Below are 20405 nucleotides of genomic sequence, written 5' to 3'. Positions count from 1 at the left end.
CTCCCGTTTCCAGCCAAAGTCATCGAGAAGACCGTCAACAAGCAGCTGGCCGCCTTCCTTGAGACGAATGGATCCCTCGACCCCTCACAGTCTGGCTTCCGAGCCAACCACAGCACCGAGACCGCCCTCATCGCCGCCACCGATGACATCCGAGCCCTGATGGACAACGGAGAAACAGCGGCCCTCATCATCCTAGACCTCTCCGCGGCTTTCGACACTGTATGCCACCGCACCCTAGTACAGCGCCTCAGCAACGTCAGAATCCAGGAGAAGGCTCTGGAATGGATCATCTCCTTCCTCGATGGAAGAACACAGAGAGTCCGCCTACCACCGTACAAGTCAGAGGCCACCGAAGTCATCTGCGGCGTCCCTCAAGGATCCTCGCTGAGCCCCACCCTTTTCAACGTCTACATGAGCCCCCTCGCGGCCATCGCACGCCAACACAACCTCAGCATAATCTCCTACGCCGACGACACCCAGTTGATCCTCTCCCTAACCAACGACCCCGCCGCCGCCAGAGCCAACCTGCACGAAGGGATGAAAGAGGTAGCCGAGTGGATGACGACCAGCCGCCTGAAACTGAACTCAGACAAGACGGAGGTCCTCATCCTGGGCTCTTCACCCTCCGCCTGGGACGACTCCTGGTGGCCTCCCGCCCTGGGCACCGCACCCAAACCAACAGACCACGCACGCAACCTGGGCTTCATCCTGGACTCCTCCCTCTCCATGACCAGGCAAGTCAACAACGTCTCCTCGGCGTGCTTCAACATCCTACGCATGCTACGGAAGATCTTCTGGTGGATCCCCACCGAGACCAGGAAGACCGTCACCCAGGCCCTCGTCACTAGTCGACTGGACTACGGCAACGCCCTCTACGCCGGTACCACCGCCAAGCTCCAGAAGAGACTCCAGCGGATCCAGAACGCCTCAGCCAGACTCATGCTCGACATCCCGCGAACCAGCCAGATCTCCGGACATCTGAGAGACCTACATTGGCTCCCCGTCAACAAAAGAATCACCTTCCGCCTCCTCACCCACGCACACAAAGCCCTACACGACCAAGGCCCGAGCTACCTCAACAACCGAATCAACTTCTACGCTCCCAAACGCCACCTCCGATCAGCCAACCACGCCCTCGCCGCCGTCCCCCGCATCCGAAGAGCGACTACAGGAGGAAGGTCCTTCTCCTACCTGGCCGCCAAGACCTGGAACTCCCTCCCGACCGACCTGCGCCTGACCCAAGACCACCTCTCCTTCAGGAAGAAGCTGAAGACCTGGCTGTTCGAGCAGTAGCGGCACCCCCCTCCCCCCAGCGCCTTGAGACCCTACGGGTAGGTAGTGCGCTCTATAAATGTCGTTGATTGATTGATTGATTGATTGACACACAGGGCTGTTTGCTATGTTGATTCTTTGCTTTGTCCTGCACCTGGACATGCAGCCTATGACAGCAGCACCACCTGATCTGGGTGAGGGGTCATAGGGGAATTCCTTCTGTCCTCATAAAGTGGGTACTGGGGCTTACAGAGGCAACAGAAGTTTTACCAATCATGGAAATGTTTTAGGGAAAGGAGATCTCACACTAGAAGCCTGGTTGACAGGGACCCAGTGCACTTACAGTTCGAAACTACATCAGGCAAAACGTGTGGGCTAGCCATGTCAAAAGAGGCACTTTCCTACAAAAAGCATTTAATTTCATAACTTCAGTATACAAATAGAACTTACTTTGGCCAAGTCCTTAACAGTCTCAGTTTTTCCTGTGCCTGCGGGGCCAGCAGGAGATCCTCCGAGATGCAGGTGTAGGGCTCCAGTGAGAGTTAACCAGCAGCGGTCGGTGAGAGGAGTGATGACCAGCCGGGAGGAGCAGCCTAGATACTCATAGCCATACACAAAGGAAGCACTGCCTTGGACCACATAGCATGTGTTGTTCTGCTCATTCCATTCATAACGCAGCTGCCTGAAGAACAGAAATTGAACAATAATTACCCTTAACATGTAAAAAAGCAGTAAATAGTGATACATTATCTTAAGTATTTAAGAAGGTTTGCATACACATTGTAATAGACCAATACTTCAGAGTGATATCACAATTTTTTTAGTGTGTTTGTGTGAGTGAATTGATATTTTAATATCAATCAATTGTACTAATCAAAGACCCATAGCAACACTGTTTACGGAAAACAAAAACACCCCTTGGGATAAAAGTCTAGAATACTGTAAGGTCTATATAATTGTTTTAAGATTAATTACCTGCTCTGACACGTCTATCTTTAATTTGACGTCATATATGTAAGCAGAGCCCTATACTTTACATGATTGGGTAGCATTGTGCTATGGGAGGTCAGGGCCTTATAGAAAGGCATTTTATTGAATACAATCCTCACACTTCTATATACTTTCATGAAATAAATCTGATCTCTCTTTTTCAACAAATAAGGAACACTGGATTAATTCTTAAGAAGAGTATAACACTGGGTGTGAATTCACAATGCATTTACATGATATTTAGCACAGTGGTATGTGACTGGGAGGATGGATTCAATTGTTCTGTTCCAGGCCTTTCTATTGGTCTGGAATGATTCCAATCTACATAAGTTGATTGTGGTTCTGGACAAAAAAAGAATCTAACATGGGTGCAGATTGCGTATTTATACTAAAAATTTGCAGTTGATTGGGAACAAGTGATAAAGGACCACTAACCCTCATTAAAGGCCACACAGCCAAATTGTGGACGACACCATCATCACTAACCAAGGGACACATAATTATGTCAATCACCCAACAAACTTTATATAAATTATCATGCCTGAAAAAGAAACAAATATGGACTGGACTTGATGGACTTTACGGTTACTTAAAGATGAAGGGCCAGATGTATCTAACATAAGTCTGCGATTCTGAAATAGTGATTTTTACCGAATTGCTAATTTGGAATCGCAAAATGCGATGTATATAGGAATCGCAAAATATTTTGCGATTCCTTAACATTACCTACCAGCACTTCGGTAAATAGCCTAAAGGCCCATTGGAATGGATGGTTTTGTATTTGCTAATTTGTGATTACCAAATTGATACTTGCAAATAGCGAATGCAAAGCCAAGGGTGCCTGGGGACCAAAAGCCCCCCCCACCGAATCACTCCAAAAAAAGAAGGCATGCACATGTAAAGCACACACATGCCCTAGCGGCATGTGTGCGGTGCATGGCATTTTGAAGAATGCATTTTTGTGCATTTTTCAAAGTTTGCACATGGTTACCATTAACTTGAAGTTGATGGTAAACTGCGCTTCCTAAATGCACAGTTCGCATTTAGGAAAAGCTTACTTCATGCGCATTAGGGGTTTGCAAACTGCGATTCCCTATTTGCATTTGCAATTTAGGTAATCGCAAAAATTGTGATTACCTAAATTGCGAATGCAAACCCTTTCATACATTAGAAAATACCTTCTCCCGTTCGCAAACGGGCCGATTCTGGGAATCGGCCCGTTTGCAAACTCAAAAAGTCTTGATACATCTGGCCCAATGTCCATTTTCCTTGGGCTATTGATAAAAAACACCAGTAATTTTCATTGATAATATCAACAACACTGAATTTTCTTATTGAACACATTTTTCCCATAACTAGGCAGTCTTGCCCTTTGAAATCCTCAGTCCCAGAACCAAACATAACTGGAGAACTCCTGTACATAAAGAAATTTACTGATTGGCATACATTGATAATGAAGGGCTGGATTTAAGAGCAGAATTTATGTTATGCTGGTTGCTTGTGGAGTGTGCAATGCAAACCTGTGGGTGCCTCAAAGCAATGGTGTAACCACAATATACAAAAACATAGAAAGAATATAGCTAATTACCACACTGAGGCTACATATCCTTAATTAAATCTGGAATTCTAGTACAATTTGTCTATTTTGATCACTCTCTTGGATACATTGTATTACGAATCAAGGGAGGAATTAACAAGTCAGTCTAGCATCTTCACAGTAGCCGAACCCACTGTCCCACAGCAAGGAAGATACACACCAAGCAGGGGATGGAAGACATTCTGATAGTCACAAACTTACCATTGGTTGCTATGTGCCCACTGTGTTTAACACTAGAGATTATGTGGTCAGCACAACAACAGATTAGAACACATATTTAATCTCTCAGACGATATATTATCTGAGAGCAAAACTGATTAAAAGGAAGCAAAAACACAAAATTCAGTAATAAAAAGTATTCCCTTGAATGACTGTATTTAAAATGCATTGAAACACCTGGAAGCCATATTAACTCAGAAACTTCATACTTGGGATAATAGACTGAATGCAAACCTTGAACTGCAGATCCCTGATTTATGAACAGTAATTAAGTATACTTTTAAACAAACTAGAAATAACTAGAATGAACTATAAAGTTATTTTGCAAAGGACAACACAAAAGTGTATTAACTAATAGCGGGAGTGAAAATGTTCAGAGAACGTTAATGCTGACCATGCTATATGCAGTGGAAGAGTAGGCGGAGGCATGCTGACATATCACATTGGCACACTAGGCCCGCATCACTAGTGACCTGCTACATTCTGATATATGCTTGAATTCCTGTAACCACACATGCCAGCATTCAGAGTTTTGGGGCAAACATTTTATCCCTGCAATCTTTTCCCAGGTCAAACCTGCTGGAATGTACTGGGTATAAAATACCCGGTCAATAATGGGAAACTGGGTTTCGGTGTGGTAAGCACACTCTCCTCTTTGGAATCTGTCCTCTTTGGAATCTTAACCTCTATATTGCTTTTGCTTTCAATAGACCCTTTACTGACTTAAAGAAAGTGTAAAAAGATGGGCTGAGCTGACCTCGCTCAATGAAGGTCGCACTCTTCTAAGCTCTGGTGTCCAGCTTCACTGTTGAAGCCACTATGCCCATTTTGGTTTTCCCATGAGGCAGAATACTCACAGCCTTGAATGAAGTAACTTTGGAATTGAGACTTTGGGCTATGGTCTGACCTGCTGGAGGCTCAATGAAAGGCCTGCCTTTTCCTTCCTTCTGAAAACACAGGTGCCTGGATCTGGATCACAGAGGCACCCCTTGAGAATATGGCATTAGTGGAGCTGTATGTGGCATTACCTGAACCCTGAAGACAGAGGCTGAAGGAGTAATGAGGGACAAAGTGGTCTGACCGCAGCAGGAACAGGCCCTGGACGGAGGCCTATAAAGCCCATTTAGTGAAGGTGATGCAGCTTCAGCCGTTTTCTACTACTCCATGGACTTCACTCAGGTGCATAAAGTGAAACCTGGTACATGCAGCTTCCTCACATACAAGGTGCCAATTCCACTAAGCTTCATACCTCCGAAGCATAAGATGATGGCCATGGAACGGAGTCATTTTTGAAACAGCAAACATGTAACACATAGGAGAACCCTTCAGCCCCTGAATTAGAAGAACCTTCAGGAGATAGTGATCTCTCCATATGGGACAGAATGTGATTATTCAATAATTGCATCCATGCATGCCTCCATTCCATAGCTTATAACATGGAACAGGTGATCTAAGCAATGGAGATGGAAATAAAGGTAAATAAAGGTGGTAAAGGTAAACAAAAGTAGAGCAATGTTGGGTGAAGCAGAACATTCACAAGGTGGAGCAGGGGGCTCAATTGGCTGTTCTCACTCTACGATGGATTCCTCCAATGGACTATCAGCAATCTGCAGTACACATTATAATTAAGAAAGAAATACAGCTTGTGGAATTAAAGAACGCTTTTGGGGGGGAGGGAGCATGAATCTTCACATTGTTGATCTTCTCCTTAAGATAGACGTTGATTGCATTCTGAATTGGTGTCTGGCCTTCTTGATGGTTACTGTAGCACCAAGAAGATTTAAAGCTATGCTCACTGACAAGACCTTCAGACTGCCTACAAAAGCTTCTGTAGGTAAAAGGTGCCCAGCAGAGAAATCCTTAAACCTGTAACAAAACCAAAGGACATTGCGTATGCTGTTTAAGAGAAATATCGTGTTTTGAGACCAATGTCTTTCGACACTTGATGGGAAAGAGACAGTACTAGAAATTAAGGAGTAACTGCAAACAGAGATTTAATCAACCGGTGGCTATCCAGCAATACTCAGGGTGTCTTCACAGAGGAAACTCGTCATGTTTGATCATGAGGAGCACCTGAGAATCATTTTAGAGAGTGTGAAAGATGCAAAGTTTGAAGTGACTCTTAGTTTAGTGCAATACATTGGCCTGCTGCAGTTATGAGAGTGAACAGTTTGGTCCATATCTAAGACTCCTTTACGCAGGACATGTTGTTATTAGCACTTATGGGTTGATTAAGATGGCATTCGGACAGCCACCGGCAGGCTGTTGATGGTGGTCTGACAACCAGATTATATTACCGGTAGTCAGACCCACAGCTGTCGGGGGAAGACCGCCGCCTTCATCAGGATCAGTGATTCCGAGTGGGCAGAGTTCGGCTCCATAGTCCCGAGTTGAGGAGGTGCTGACTAGGCATCGACGCCGGGATTACGATATCCCTTTCCGACAGCCTTTTCATGTTAGAAAGACTGGCATAAAAAGGCTTTTGGAAATGGAATTTTGGGGCCCCAAACAGGCCCTCATCCATTGTGGGCCACTGTAAAGTGGCCCAGGGGCACATTTAGTGCACCCACTTACCTCCATGCACTGTGTTCCATGCACCACATGGAAGTGCTCCTTTTCAAAGCAGCATATGCTGCATGCAGCGGCACAAGCCACCATGAAAATGAGACCTTTGCGACCACCCACCCTGCTTGTAGGGTGGTTTCCTGGCTGACACAATAGCGGGCAGCAGTCCGGCCATCTGCTATCAAAATGATGGCTTTAGTGTCTATTGCACAGTTTTGATTTGCGGTGAATGTTTGCTCTTTGTCACTCTGCAATTCTTTCTTTCTCCCCTTTTCACCCGGAATGCTAGGGTATAGATTTGTCATAGGAGTGAGTGCGGAATTGTGCTAATTTGAAAAAGTACAGAATTTATATGAGCTTGCTATGACTGTGGATTTTAGAAAAGGTTTCACTATGTTTTCCTCTATTAAGTCATGATAATTTTGTTGTGCATTACTCCAATAAAACAATCATTGAAAGTGGGTGTTGGCTGACTATATGAAAGTTAACTAAGTAACTGGGGCAGGGCCACTGTTGTGCTAAATGTAGTTAAGCAATTCATGATAACCAGCTCATCTCCCTTTTTGATGTTCGAGATGAAAAGAAATTCAGAGGGGGACATGCAAGTGCTGATAGCATCATAATTAGTAACCCAGGTCTAATCATTTCTAGTTATCTAGACAAAAAGAACAAACAAGAAATAAGGCCAAAGAACAGGGCCATGATCCATTCATTTCCTTGACTGATCGCTGCTCTAATGTACCTCTCAGGCAGATGAAACCGCCTGTAAGACGATTGCTTCCACTAATTCATCCATCAGAGCAACATACCTTGACCATTCAAAATCATCAGGACTGTTGACTTTCTTCTTCAGGAGATCTGCTAGAATATCCCTGCAGTGGACGTAGAGGATGAGCAGCGCCTCCAGTGTGGTCTGTTGGTGCAAATGAAGAACATCTGCTGACATCTCTGCAAGCTCCTCCAGTTGGTTCATGAGTTCAGCATGTACTCTCTTCATCTCGCTTCCGGAGTCAGAGCTCTGGAAACTTTTCAAACACTCCTTATTGAACATTATTTGGCTCTGAAAGTAAAAAAAGTTACTGTCAACTTTGACAGCTATTATATAATGCATCCAACAGACATGACCCTTTTCAAGCTCATGTATACTATGATATTTAGAAATTAAAGATCTGAGGTTAAGAGGGAAAGAAGGCCTTATCCAGACGACTAATCAAGGAAGGTAGTTTCAAGATGCATGTAAAAGGAGGGTTGTTCATACAGATCTTGTCGAAGGGAGAAAAAGCGTTATCAAGAAAATAGCTGGTCACCTTAGTTTGAAACATGGCTGAGAACAATTAGTTAACTCCTTTTATGTTGCAGAATTTATTTGGATGTGTATTCCACCCTTAACTTAGAGCTAGTGGATGCTCTGCAGCTGACACAATTGAGATTTCCTTTCCTCAAATCTAAGATACAGCGGTTAGCAACACTTTATATGAGTGGATATCATGAAACAAGAGAAGCGAAGAAGCAGGAGGTAGAGAAGCTGGTGCCCCAGCATTGTTGCTCCATTGTGTATATTGTTTGGATTTGGGAAAGCTGGAAAAACACTGCCACACTGTTCCATTATCAAGAAAACAAAAAGACTACACCCCTAACTCGCCCTGAGGGAGTGGTTTTTTCACGGGAAACAGGAAAGAAAGGTTCTAGTATTTTGATCTGTACGGCCACCTTCCCCATAGATGTCTGTGAGTGTGTTGTAAGACCTTGAGGACTGAGGCATGATTCAGTCTAGCTGAGCACCAGGCAAGGTACATATTTGGAGGACCACATGGAAGCCAACTCTGTAGCTCTTCCAGGAAAGAAGGAGACTGTAAGAGCAATTGAGTTAATGGGATTTTCTTTAATGTGAGGTGTTTCGGTTTGTCTTATTGGTTGATCGCCTGTGTACAAGTGTATAAGTGGATTTAGTTTGCAGTCATCTGAGTTGGGAGTGGGTCTCCAGAAAGGATCTGAGTGGCACTCTTACGTACTGCCTGTGGGTCAGCCCAGCAGAGGCTCTGCCCTGTCAAGCTTGGGTCAGAGGCCTATAATCACCTCTGAAGTCCAGAATCCCCACTGGGCAAGAATAGCTGGATCCAATGAAACCCAAGAGATGGTTGGCCAGGCAGTAGGACTCAATGAGTCACAAGCGGGCAGATTCCCTGAGATGTTCTGTCTCGCTTCATCACCAGGCACAGATGGCTGAGAGAAGTTGCTGTTTTTAGGCTCAACATTTTTTTTGGGGGCAGAAAGTGATTCCTATGCTGCAAGTCAAAATATAAGGTTATCGCCCCACAAGTGAATTAGTGGGCACAAAGGGGAGTTCCTATCCTATTAGAGGGGTTCCTTTAACACCATTGGTCCGGTGCAGATTTACCCTGTGCGCTGACCATCATTATTTCCCATTGTTCATGACGAGCTCAGCTCGTCATGAGTGTACGAGAGGTGTACCTCATGACGAGCTGAGCTCGTCATGAGCATCAAAGGGGTTAAGAAGGCTTCCCAAAAAATGTGTTTGCTGCAAACCTTTGCATTTCACAGTTAGGGAACGTTGGCTTAGTCCTGCTCCTATTTGGACCAGAAAAGGAGCTTAGGGTGGGCCATGAGGCCCTGAGTAACTACCAGCAGCCGAGATAAATGTAAGCATTCTATTCACCAATTTTTTTGTATTCTTCATTGTGACGCAGTAAGTGCGATGGGTATCCCCAGACGTAGGTCCCACTGGAGACAAACTGCATCTGAATGAAGAGGCTCAAACACACCGTAGCTGGTCTCAGGTTGCTAGTTTTCTGGTCAGAGAGGACCTGGGTTGGAAGTTTAGACCGAACTGCTCCTTTTGGACCAGTACCAAGAATGATTTTCAGGGGGGCGTGGCCAGTCACCAACGGAGATGGCTGCTTAGCCCGGAGCTCCCCAGAGCCGCAGCCCTTCATCCCGCTGAAATCCTCTCATTGCCTGCCCCAGTGACACTCCACACGCTGCGCCGCTTTGTGTGAGTAAGTGGTGTGCAGCGCCCCTGCTCCTGTGCAGATCGGAGATCCCTGGTCGGAACTGCGGGCCCGTGACCGGGCTCCGGGCGACGCCTGGCGATGGTGGTGCTCCCCGAGCGGCCCTGATCTAAATAAAGGCCCCTGCTTCACGGCTTAGTCGGGATGTGTCCCGCAACAATAAATCTGCGGAGGTAGCTGGCCCTGGTGTGGCGGAGCTGCCCTGGGGGGTCGGGAGCCTTCTCTGACCTCCTGTTGGCCCCTGCTTACAATCAGCGTGCCGGAAGGGAGGAGGACCGGCTGCGCTTGTTACAGCGCCCCTAGAGAGGAAAGGCCCGGGGCGCCATCTTGGACTGCGGCCGCGGCGGTTGCTGCACTGCGGGGGTGAGATATGTGCGCCCAACGTCCGCCCTTAACGCTCTGCTACACCCTGGCCACACGGAGGTGAGGTGGCTCGGGGCTCCTGCGCCCAGGACAAGAGGGGAGGCGCCGGTCTCCCGGGGTGTGTTCCGGCCATCCAGGGCAGCCTGACAGTGACCTAGAGGCAGAGCCAAGCTGACATACATGGGCTAGAGGCGGCGTGGGACTGAATTTTGCCCCTTATTACCACCTATCCTTCAGCCTGAAATTGGAAACGGTAGTGGCATTAGCAAAGAGGCGGCAGCATAGACCTCTTTATTTTGGGGACCCATTACAGTTGAGGCGCAGTGCATTGAACCTTGAGGCTGGATGGGGGGCCTGCGCAGATCTTGTCTTGGCGCCGCCAGGTGAGGACCTAGCGGCCCTGGTGAAGGCCTAATTCCACGTAGTGACTGGAAGCCCGAATGTTTGTGATAGCGGACTTACTCAGTAATCATGAGGCCCAAGCAGACAACGACCTCGCAGTACAACAAGCTGGACAAATACACAGTGCAGAAGGAACCGTCATTGACCTCCATCATGACCGCTATCCAGACACTCGGCGCCACACTGGAAACCAAGATTGACAAGGACGCAATAGAGGTAAACCTACTCCGTGCAGACCTTAATAAAACCTCCGACAAGGCCAAAACCAACGAGACCAATATCCGGGAACTCCAGACCGCATCGAAGGCGATGGAGCAGCGCGTCAATGCACTGGTGCATCAGCACCGACAGATGTCCCTACTGCTGGGGGACCAGGAAGGACGGGCTCGAAGGAGCAACAACCGCGTGGTGGGTGTTCCGGAGGAACTTGAGGGGCCCAGTGTGGAACTCTTCCTGGAAGAGCTGATCCTTACTCGCCTCAAACCAAAACGTCTGTCAAAATTCTTCACCATTGAGCTTGCCCATCGTGCGCCTGTCCCTAAACCCAAGGACAATCATCGCAAAAATTCTGAACTATAGGGACAGGGACGCAATCCTGCAGACGGCTAGACAAGCCGGGGACTTACAATATGAAAATGCCACTATACGGTTTTTCCCGGACTTCACTATCCAGGTACAAAGGGAGAGGCGCTCTTTCATGGGTGTTAAAGCAGCGTTGCGGGAGATGGGTGTCAAGTACATGATGTTCTTCCCGGCCAAGTTGAAGCAGGTCCTCTCCGGGAGCAAATCCCTGTTCTTCACCTCGCCGGCGGATGTACAGGACTGGATCGATCAGCAGTGTTCGCGGGCCCGGGATCGGACGGATGGCGCGAACTGGAGGGACACGCAGGCGGCTTCTCCGGCATCTACTGTCGGGAGGTTGGAGGTGGATGCGCAGAGCCAACGTTCATGGAGATCGAGATCAGCGAGTCCCCACTGGGGAACCAATCGTGAGGAGACAGAGCACTGACGACGATGGGACTGAGGCTGCGACCTTCTGATTAACGTAAAGTACTCTGTGTTGCTGGGCCTGGGGTGTGGGCTTGTTGTGCATCCTATGACAGTCTCTTAGAAGGAAGGGATCGGACATTCAGTCTATACTGTTGGAGGGGGAGCCAAGCATGTACTGACAAAGGTTGTTAGGATCTCCTCCTAATAGCTCTGATCCAGTAACCCCCACGGGCCCCCTACGGGCTGCAATATTTGGCGTTCAGGTCCCGGAACTGACTCTAACTGAATGGACCTTAATTCTAGTAGAGTATGGCGGGGGCTAGGTGATGATGTGTCAATTGGTTTCATTACTTGAGGGATGGAGGGGGGAGAGGAGCGGCGGCTTGAGTTGGGGCTGGTCTCTGCACCGTAAAGGGAAGGTACTGACAGTAAGGAGGGCAGGGGGAGTACTCTGCTAGTTTTCTTCTCCTTCGGGTTGGGTCGAAAGGCACCCTGCTAATTAGGGATGTGGGTAGTTCTGAACCTACAGAGCAGGGCAGCAGAGAGGGGGTTTTGGGGGGGTCAGTTGGGGGGAAGGGATGTTGGGGGGGATGGAGTTGCGGGGGGGATAGTGGGGGAGGCGGGGACGGTTTGGTGTGGTTGCAACAGTTTAACATATTTATGGCAGTAAACTGTGCTAGGAGCCCTAGGGAGATTGTTGCAGGTTGGCACATCTACCACTATGAGGTGGGATAAGAGCCTCAAGGTTCTAAGTTGGAACGTCAACGGGCTTGGGGATAAGCTTAAGAGAACTATTGTGCTGCAATTTATCAGACGACACATGCCGGATGTTGTGCTCCTTCAGGAGACCCACCTACTTGGCAACTCATGCCATGCGCTTAACAGATGTGGGTATTCGCTAGTGGCTCATGCCGGCTTTATCTCAGTGTCCCGGGGGGTGGGCATCATGTTGCGTCACAATCTTACTTTGGTAGTGGAACACACGAATTACGATCCCCTCGGCCGCTTTGCTTCTATATCAGGCAGATGGGAGGGCCGCAGAGTAAACCTAGTCTCATGCTATATCCCTCTGGGGCTGCAGACTCTATCATATCAAGACTTAGGGAAGTTGCTTCTTTCCCTTCCGGATGGGCAGCTCTTAGTAGGGGGGGGGGGGGACTTTAATGCAGTGGTCTCTGGCCACCTGGATAGGCATCCACCGAGGGTTTTACCACCGGGCCATACATGGTTAGCGGATTATATTAACACATTCGGCCTCACTGACCTATGGCGACTTAGACACCCACAAGACAACCAATATACCTTATTCTCTAGCCCGCATCAGTCCTTTTGCCGTATAGACTACATATTAGCTCCCATGCAGCAGGGCACTACAGTGCAAGACGCCACACACTTAGCGAGAGGCATTTCGATCACTCCCCACTGATGGTACACCTCACTCCCGGGGAAAGGAGGGTGGGAAGCATAGCACTGATTAACGCATGGTATCTCCGTAACGAAGACACAAGGAAGACACTAACTCTGGCGGTTACCCGGTACTTTGATGATAATGACGGAACAGTGGACTCTGCGGTGACGCTTTGGGACTGAAGAGGGGGCCGTTCTCACGGAACCAGCTGATATTATCCAGGAGTTTGAACTGCACTAGCAGAAGGTCTATAGTAGGGGATCTGACAGACCGGAGGAGGAATCGGTCGACTTGTTGGCAGACATACGGTTGCCCACCCTCACGGAGGCAGAACGTGAGACCTTTGAAGCGCCGTTCGCCACTGAGTAGTTGGCCCGTGCCATCGGGGATCTCCGATTGGGTAAATACCTAGGACCAAATGGCCTTCCTATCGAGCTTTTTAAACTCAAAGCCGATGCTCTTAGCCTTTACTTGAAGCAGATGTACGAGGAGAGCAGGGAGAGTGGTCTGCTACCCTGTGATCAGCGTATAGCTACCATAGTGGCCATCCCCAAGGATGGCAAGCCAAGAGACTCCTGTGCCTCTTATAGGCCCATCTCTTTGCTTAACGCAGAGCCAAAGATCTTGGCCAAAGTGTTGGCCAACAGGCTTAGGCCTGTCCTGCCGACACTGGTCCACCCGGACCAGTCGGGTTTTATGTCTCATCGCAACACAGCACTTACGCCGGCTACATGGAGTCCTGGGGCACTGCCACACCATCAGGGAGGATGCGGTAGTGATCTCACTTGATGCCACAATGGCGTTCGACACTTTAGAATGGCCGTACATGATGGCGGTCCTCCAGAAACTGGGCTTTGGCCCTGAATTCATTAGGTAGGTCCGACTCCTATACGCAGAGCCTTTGGCCCAGGTGACGGTAAACAATAAACTCTCCGAGGTCTTTACTTTAGCGAGGGAGACACGACAGAGGTGTCCCCTCTCGCCTCTACTGTTCGCCCTGTACCTCGAACCGCTTGCGGCCTGGTTTAGCCAGGACCTTTCCCTAAAGGGGCTCCGTTGGACTGATGGTTGGGAGGACAGGATTTCACTGTACGAGGACGACATCCTGCTCTATCTCTCGAGACCCCGTAGGTCCTTGATGGAAGCCATGGACATTTTTACCAGTTTCGGGAGGAACTCAGGATACAGCATTAATTGGGGCAAGTCTGTGATGTATGTCCTTCATGGAGACCCTCCGGTGGCCCCTCGGAACTGCCCTATCAAGACAGCCACAGATGGGTTTCGACACTTGGGGATATATATCTCCAAAGATAAGGCCACTAGATATGAAAATAACCTCCTGCCACCACTGCAACGTTTCAAGAAGGACTCGATCTCATGGAGGAAGCTACCGTTCTCTCTCCTTGGTAGGGCATCACTTTTTAAAATGATGGCATTGCCGAGATTCTTATATGCACTGATTTGGTTCCCCAATCTTATTTCACATCTATTGAATCAACACTGAGAGAGTTGTTATGGGTCGGTGTGCCTCGCATCTCCCTTCAGAAACTTACTCTGGGCTGGTTTGACGGAGGCATAGCGCTTCCGGACATCCGAAAGTATTATTGGGTCGCCCACCTCTTGGCCATCAATCAGGGCACATACGCAGATGGCAACGACCCGGGCTTTGGAATGGACCGATGGCTCCTGCTGGGCGGGAACTTTGAGGCAGCATTGTACTCCAGGCCTGGCAGGTACCCCCTCACAGGGCCCACTAACCACTCGGTCCAACTGTGGCATACGGTCCAATGCAAATTGGGTGGGCAGATACTTTGACCCTGGCTACCCCGTTATGGGTTTCCGAACGGTTGGGCACCTTGGGCCGCACAAAGGGATTCCTCAATAGGGACCTAATCGGGATCTCCCATTTGAGGGACCTGTGGGGCTCCAATGGTATTGTCTCCTTTAACTCACTCCAATGCCCCTATGAGCTCGCTCACACAGAACACTCCAGATACCTACAAGTCAGGCACTCCCTCCAAGCCAACATTCCCCAAGGAACCCTCCCCCCGGCGGCGTCCCCCCTGGAGGACAGATTACGCCATCTACCCGAGCATGCCATATCCCTCACATATAAGAAAATTATCAACAACTCCCCTGACCTACTACAGCCTCTCAAAGGGAAACGGGAGGCGGATGGGTTGGAAATTGATGAAGAGGAGTGGAGAGGTGCCCTCATCCCCGAAGGAAGTAGCCATATCGGCCAGATTGCGGCTGATTCAGCTCAAAATTCTTCACAGAGTCTACATTTCTGGAACTAGGTTGAAGTTGATGGGCCGTGGTGGGTACGGGCTCTGCAGGAGGGGGTGTGGAGAGGAGGGGACGTTCTTCCACATAATCTGGGCGTGCCCTTTGCTCCACACTTATTGGCAACGGATACACCGATCCATACAAGAGGTGTGGGAGGTGGAGCTCCGAGTTGAGGCAAAGAGATGTCTCCTAAACATCTGTGAGCCTAACGACCTGTCCACTCATGGGAGGCTGTGGGCCACGTTGGCTTTCGCAATCGCAAATCGGAATATAGCTAGGTTGTGGGGAGCAGTGGAACCTCTGAAACCTGGCTCACGGAAAACAGACATGGACTGGTGTATGCTACAGGAGAAAACGGTTTATGTGGCAAGGGGATGTCCCCGGAAGTGGACGGCTGTATGGTCCCACTGGAATGAATACAGGGGCCATATCTGTGAACCCCCTCAGAACACCCCGGTTGACGACCAACTCGCAGAACTGCACGCAAAGAGATAAGCGTTAACAAATGTGATCGTAAAGTTATGTTTTATCTAAACGGGCTCCAAACTGTATGTGTGTATTATATTTTATGTGTCAACCACCACTGTTTCTATAACGTTAATAAAAAGATTTTTTTTTTAAAAAAGAATGATTTGCATATGGCTGCGTCTAATATGAGATGGCATGGGGGGGCAAAAACAATGGACTGGATGTGGCCCGAGTAATTCCCAGTGGCTGAGATTAATTCAAGCATTCTATCCATCACTTTTTGTAGTCTTCATTGGGTTTATAGTAAATTATGTCTTCCCAACAATTAAAAAAAATGTTGTTCACAATTACTGAAGGAATATCATGATATTAGTGGGATGTTCCTCATTTGAAAAGTCGGGGATAGTTAAAAGACTACTTTATTGCAATAGTTAATCAGGCTGGAATTCAGTAAAATATGTATTTATTTCTTAATTTGATCTTTTGGAGATGACTATCTCAGTACAGAAAAGTAACTACATATGCAGATAATAAATGGAGTATTCTACTGTGACACAAATGACCTCCTTAAATCACAGATCCAGAACGTCAGATTGGCCATAAGATGGAACTGAATGAATGAAGCTCTAAACTCCTGGTAAGACTGTTTGGCCCAGAATCACTTTTGAAGTTTACATTATTAAGTTAGCTACATGTGTGCTTTTTTAAGGAAACAGTAGTAAGCTCAGGCAGTGCACAGAGGTGAATTCAAGTATTGTGAATAAACAACTAAGCAGTTCTTTAATTGCTGGAAGTTCACAGATCTTGCACTTCAGAATGTGCATTGTCCTCAAGTGTGGAGGGAATCCAGTTAGGGTGAAGGATTTGCATGATATGGTTCCTAGTGTACTGGTGAGTAAAGTTGTGGTTTAGTGTCCCTCTAACCCAAAGCTTCAAAGATCCCCTTTGTTTCAATTATTTTTCTGCTGAAAACCCCTTCTGTTTGCAGCCTTTGCTCTTTGCTGCTCTAGCTGAGGGAGTTCAGCCTCATATTGTGTAGGCTGAAATGAGTATTAAACACTGAGCTGGGTACATTTTCCTGCTTCCTGCATTTCTCTTTTTTAAAAATGTTTTTTTGAGTTTATTCAAAAAATAAAATCAATCTTGCAATTGCAAGTATACGGATGTCTGTCTGTGGTATCGAACAGCTTCCTGCATATCTTATCACTGGGCTCAGTAATATAACCGGCATCCATCAAAAGTGTATGTGCACAATTTTTCAGTGTGCACCTGCATTTTGCAGGTGCAATCTTTGGGTGTGTGTCTAAGGGTCTCCAGGTCTTTGAGGCCCCTCAGGCAGAAAGTGCCACTGCACATACAGACTATGCAGTCATGCTATCTTCCCAGGTCACCAGGCGTCTGCCTTTGGTAGAAGATCAGGATCCCACACGAGAGGTGCGGCGTCACTGAATAACCGTGGGAGTTTTTTGCCCCCAAAGGATAGTGCAAATTGTATATGGATGGATGCTGGATAGAAATATCCACTGCACAATATAGGAGAGTGTTCCTCTATCATGGGTGCTTGACTGTGTGTATAGCTGGTATTGTCACTTTTATTTTGGCCCTGGTGCTACACTAGTCTAGTAGGTTCGAAGAGGCCAAGGGCTATCCCTGACTAAGCAAGGTCTAGGATCTCTTTTGTGACCTGAAGGGATTCACCAAGTGTGGACTCATTATGGGCAGAGGAATACTGTGGGGGCAGCATACAGTGTTTGAATTTGACAGTGTGATAAAATATTTTATTCTGAGTCAGTGATAGTGTAGTCTATCGGCCCTCTCAAGTAAAGTGCCACTATTATTATACCCTATCCCTCGCGCTGACATCCAGCATGTATGTAAAGTGCTTGTATAGTGTATGTGTGGCACTTGAGCAGTTGTAGGACTCTATGCATGTATGCTTCTGTGAGATCCATTTTGGATATTCTGGCTTACTGTAGCACATGATGGAGGATGAGGCTTCCCCAGACAGTGGAAGTGCATTGCCTGCATTCCTGTGGCTGGAGGGTACAGATCTGAAGTGAGGAAGATGGAAACAGTGTTACCTTTAGAAATTCCATGAATTCTAGTTTAGCAAGGAGTTACTATTTGATTCTTTCTGAGCACTTCCAGTTGGTGTATGGTACGGGTGAGCAGTGGAACTTCTGTTCCTGTTGTTTTAGGTTATGGAAGCTTCAGTGTCAGACTTTCCCTTTTGCCTATCCACGATTACAACATCAAGGAAGCTGAGGACAGCCAGGTGAAGAAACTTTTTAAAGACAGCTCCAGTGATACCTGGCATAAGATGCATGACTCCACAAAAAGACTGTGATCCAAATGTTCCATCTGGAAAATGTAAATAAAAGTTGTACCCAACTCATCCCACTTCGCTCCAGTTCCAAGCGGGCCATAGAAGGGAGTGCTCCACAGAGTGCTCAAATAACTGCTTTGTAATGAGTGCTCATTTCCGTCTGAAAGCCAGTCTCCCAGAGGAGAGGGGACATCATCATAAGTTTGCACTTTTTACTAAAAAAGGTGAGGATCTGTCTGTGGAGAATGGAAGTCTGCCTACCTTCTGGGAGAGGAAAGCATCATGCCGGAGCCTGCAGCCAGCAATGAAATGTGTCGTTGAGGAGTCCTCCAGGTCACTCTGCACAGGTTCTGGGTGAGTTGCATAAGGCTGTGCCAGAACAAATATCCTGTGTCACCTGCCAGTTTGCCACAGCCTCAAGAGACGGTGCTGCTGCTAGTGATGCTGTGAGTACAAAGTTCTGTCTCCACTGAAATGGGAAGCCTTAATCAGGCCGGAGACTGTGACTGACAGAAAGACACCACCACAAGGGGTTCAACCTGGAGGCCACAACTGCCACACTAGAACACACAACTCTAGTCAGCATGGGAAATCGGCTGACGCTGAAGACGTGAGGTGCCGCGCAGCTATGCCTCACTAACCGCCTCTGTAAACCTTTGTCCCAGGTGAGTTTGCTGACGCAGGCCCTCGCAGGAGAGGATTCTCTGCTGTGAGGGCAGGAGCCTGGACTGCATTCATCACACAATCCTGACTGCTAAACTAACCAGGAGGTGGAACGAGGGGCCAGTGGCGTAACAAAAGCCCACATAGTTCCAGCGGTGCTGGGGGTCCACTCCATGTACTTTGTGGGTTGGGGGTGGGGACTCCGATTTTCTTTACGCCACTGCAAGGTGCTTAGCCTGCACTGGGGACATGAGACTAAATGTGCCATGACATGTCCGCTGCAAATGTTAAGACTTTTTGCTGAAGAGTTGGAGAGACATTAAAATGAGTTGCTTATTTGACCTCTGAAAGTATGCAAGCATCAGCACATGCGCCTAAGCGTACCTACACCCACACATTTTTGTTGGTGGCTGTAGATGTGGAATGTCAATCCTAGAATCCCAATTCATAATTATTTTGCACATCACGCCACCTCAGTTTCGGCCCAGCTGTTTGCAAATCAGTTGTGACCCTTCTCCAATGGGAACTATCCTGCCTGAACCAGACAAACAAACTGAGGTGCATGGTGTGCAAAATAATGATGGACTGGGATATGGCCCCGATTGATAACCAGTGGCAGAGATTAATTCAAGCATTCCATCCATCACTTTTTGTATAATTTAGTATGTTGCCCTTGAACACACAGCATCTGTATGCAAAAGCAGTTATATCAGCAAGTGCTACATGCAATCAAGTCTGCACTGCATATAACACTTAGTGCCTGAGATAAAAGACCTGCCATACACATGAGATGTAAACTAGAGTGGAGCCACTGTCAACATGAGAAGCAGAAGTATGTCCCCTATATGGCGTTCCGATGACCAGGCAAAAGTCAATTTGAACAAAAATTTAAACAGAATCTTCGGCTCAAATGGGATTAAAAATCTATTTTGGAAACTTCGGTGTCCTCTCTCAGGGATAGCCTGTGGCAAAATTTCGAATCAGTTGAGGGTGACCACCGCCCTCTAGGTCATTACGGAAACTATTTCCAGTCCAGGACTTTTTTGTGAGAGCCTAATGCTTTCTTGGTTGTTTTGCTTCCTTGGAACCTATTAGACTAACACACTTGAAATCAGTGACTTGTAAGTTAAAAGTTCAGGACTAGAGACAGTGTCCATATTGACTCAGAGTGAGGCAGTCACCCTGAATCAGTCTGCAAATACTATAACCTGAAATCTAAACATAACAATACTTACAACCAATTCTGAAGTACAAACTTAAGTGTATAAGAAACAGCTCAGTTAATATTGAAATAACCACTCATTAGAAAGAAGAGGGAGTGTGGACAAAGGATTCCAAGATCAGGTGACAATCAATCCCATATCCCTGGGTACATGAGTGACCTAATCACACGCATGAGAGGCTGAGTTGGTTTGGTTGGTATCATTACTTATAATATTAAAAGTAAAGTGCGGGTGCCGCTATTATACCAAAAGTAAAGAAATAGAAAAAAAAATCTATTTCTTTACTTTTGGTATAATCGCGGCACCTGCGCTTTACTTTTAATATTAAAAGTAAAGCGCGGGTGCCGCAATTATACCAAAAGTAAAGAAATAGATGTTTTTTTTTATTTCTTTACTTTTGGTATCATCGCGGGACCTGCGCTTTACTTATAACATTAAAAGTAAAGCGCGGGTGCCACGATTATACCAAAAGTAAAGAAATAGAAAAACAAAATCTATTTCTTTACTTTTGGTATAGTCGCGGCACCCGCGCTTTACTTTTAATGTTAAAAGTAAAGCGCGGGTGCCGCGATATTACCAAAAGTAAAGAAAACAAGCGGCA

The 20405-nt window shown here is 47.2% G+C and overlaps 1 protein-coding gene across 1 annotated transcript in view; it reads right to left on the bottom strand.

The window, feature by feature from the left end:
* The window catches only part of DNAH14 (dynein axonemal heavy chain 14), a 1270113-nt gene that overhangs the window by 843413 nt on the left and 406295 nt on the right, over positions 1-20405 (bottom strand). Inside the window, exons 28-29 of the mRNA XM_086926153.1 lie at positions 7453-7703; positions 1723-1954 (exon numbers count right to left, since the gene is read on the bottom strand). Of these exons, the coding sequence (XP_086782279.1) occupies positions 1723-1954; positions 7453-7703 (483 nt within the window). The remainder of the gene's footprint in view (positions 1-1722; positions 1955-7452; positions 7704-20405) is intronic.

This window comes from Lissotriton vulgaris, chromosome 6 (assembly GCF_964263255.1).
Source record: "Lissotriton vulgaris chromosome 6, aLisVul1.2, whole genome shotgun sequence".
NCBI lineage: Eukaryota > Metazoa > Chordata > Amphibia > Caudata > Salamandridae > Lissotriton > Lissotriton vulgaris.
This window is presented reverse-complemented; position numbering and strand designations above follow the sequence as displayed.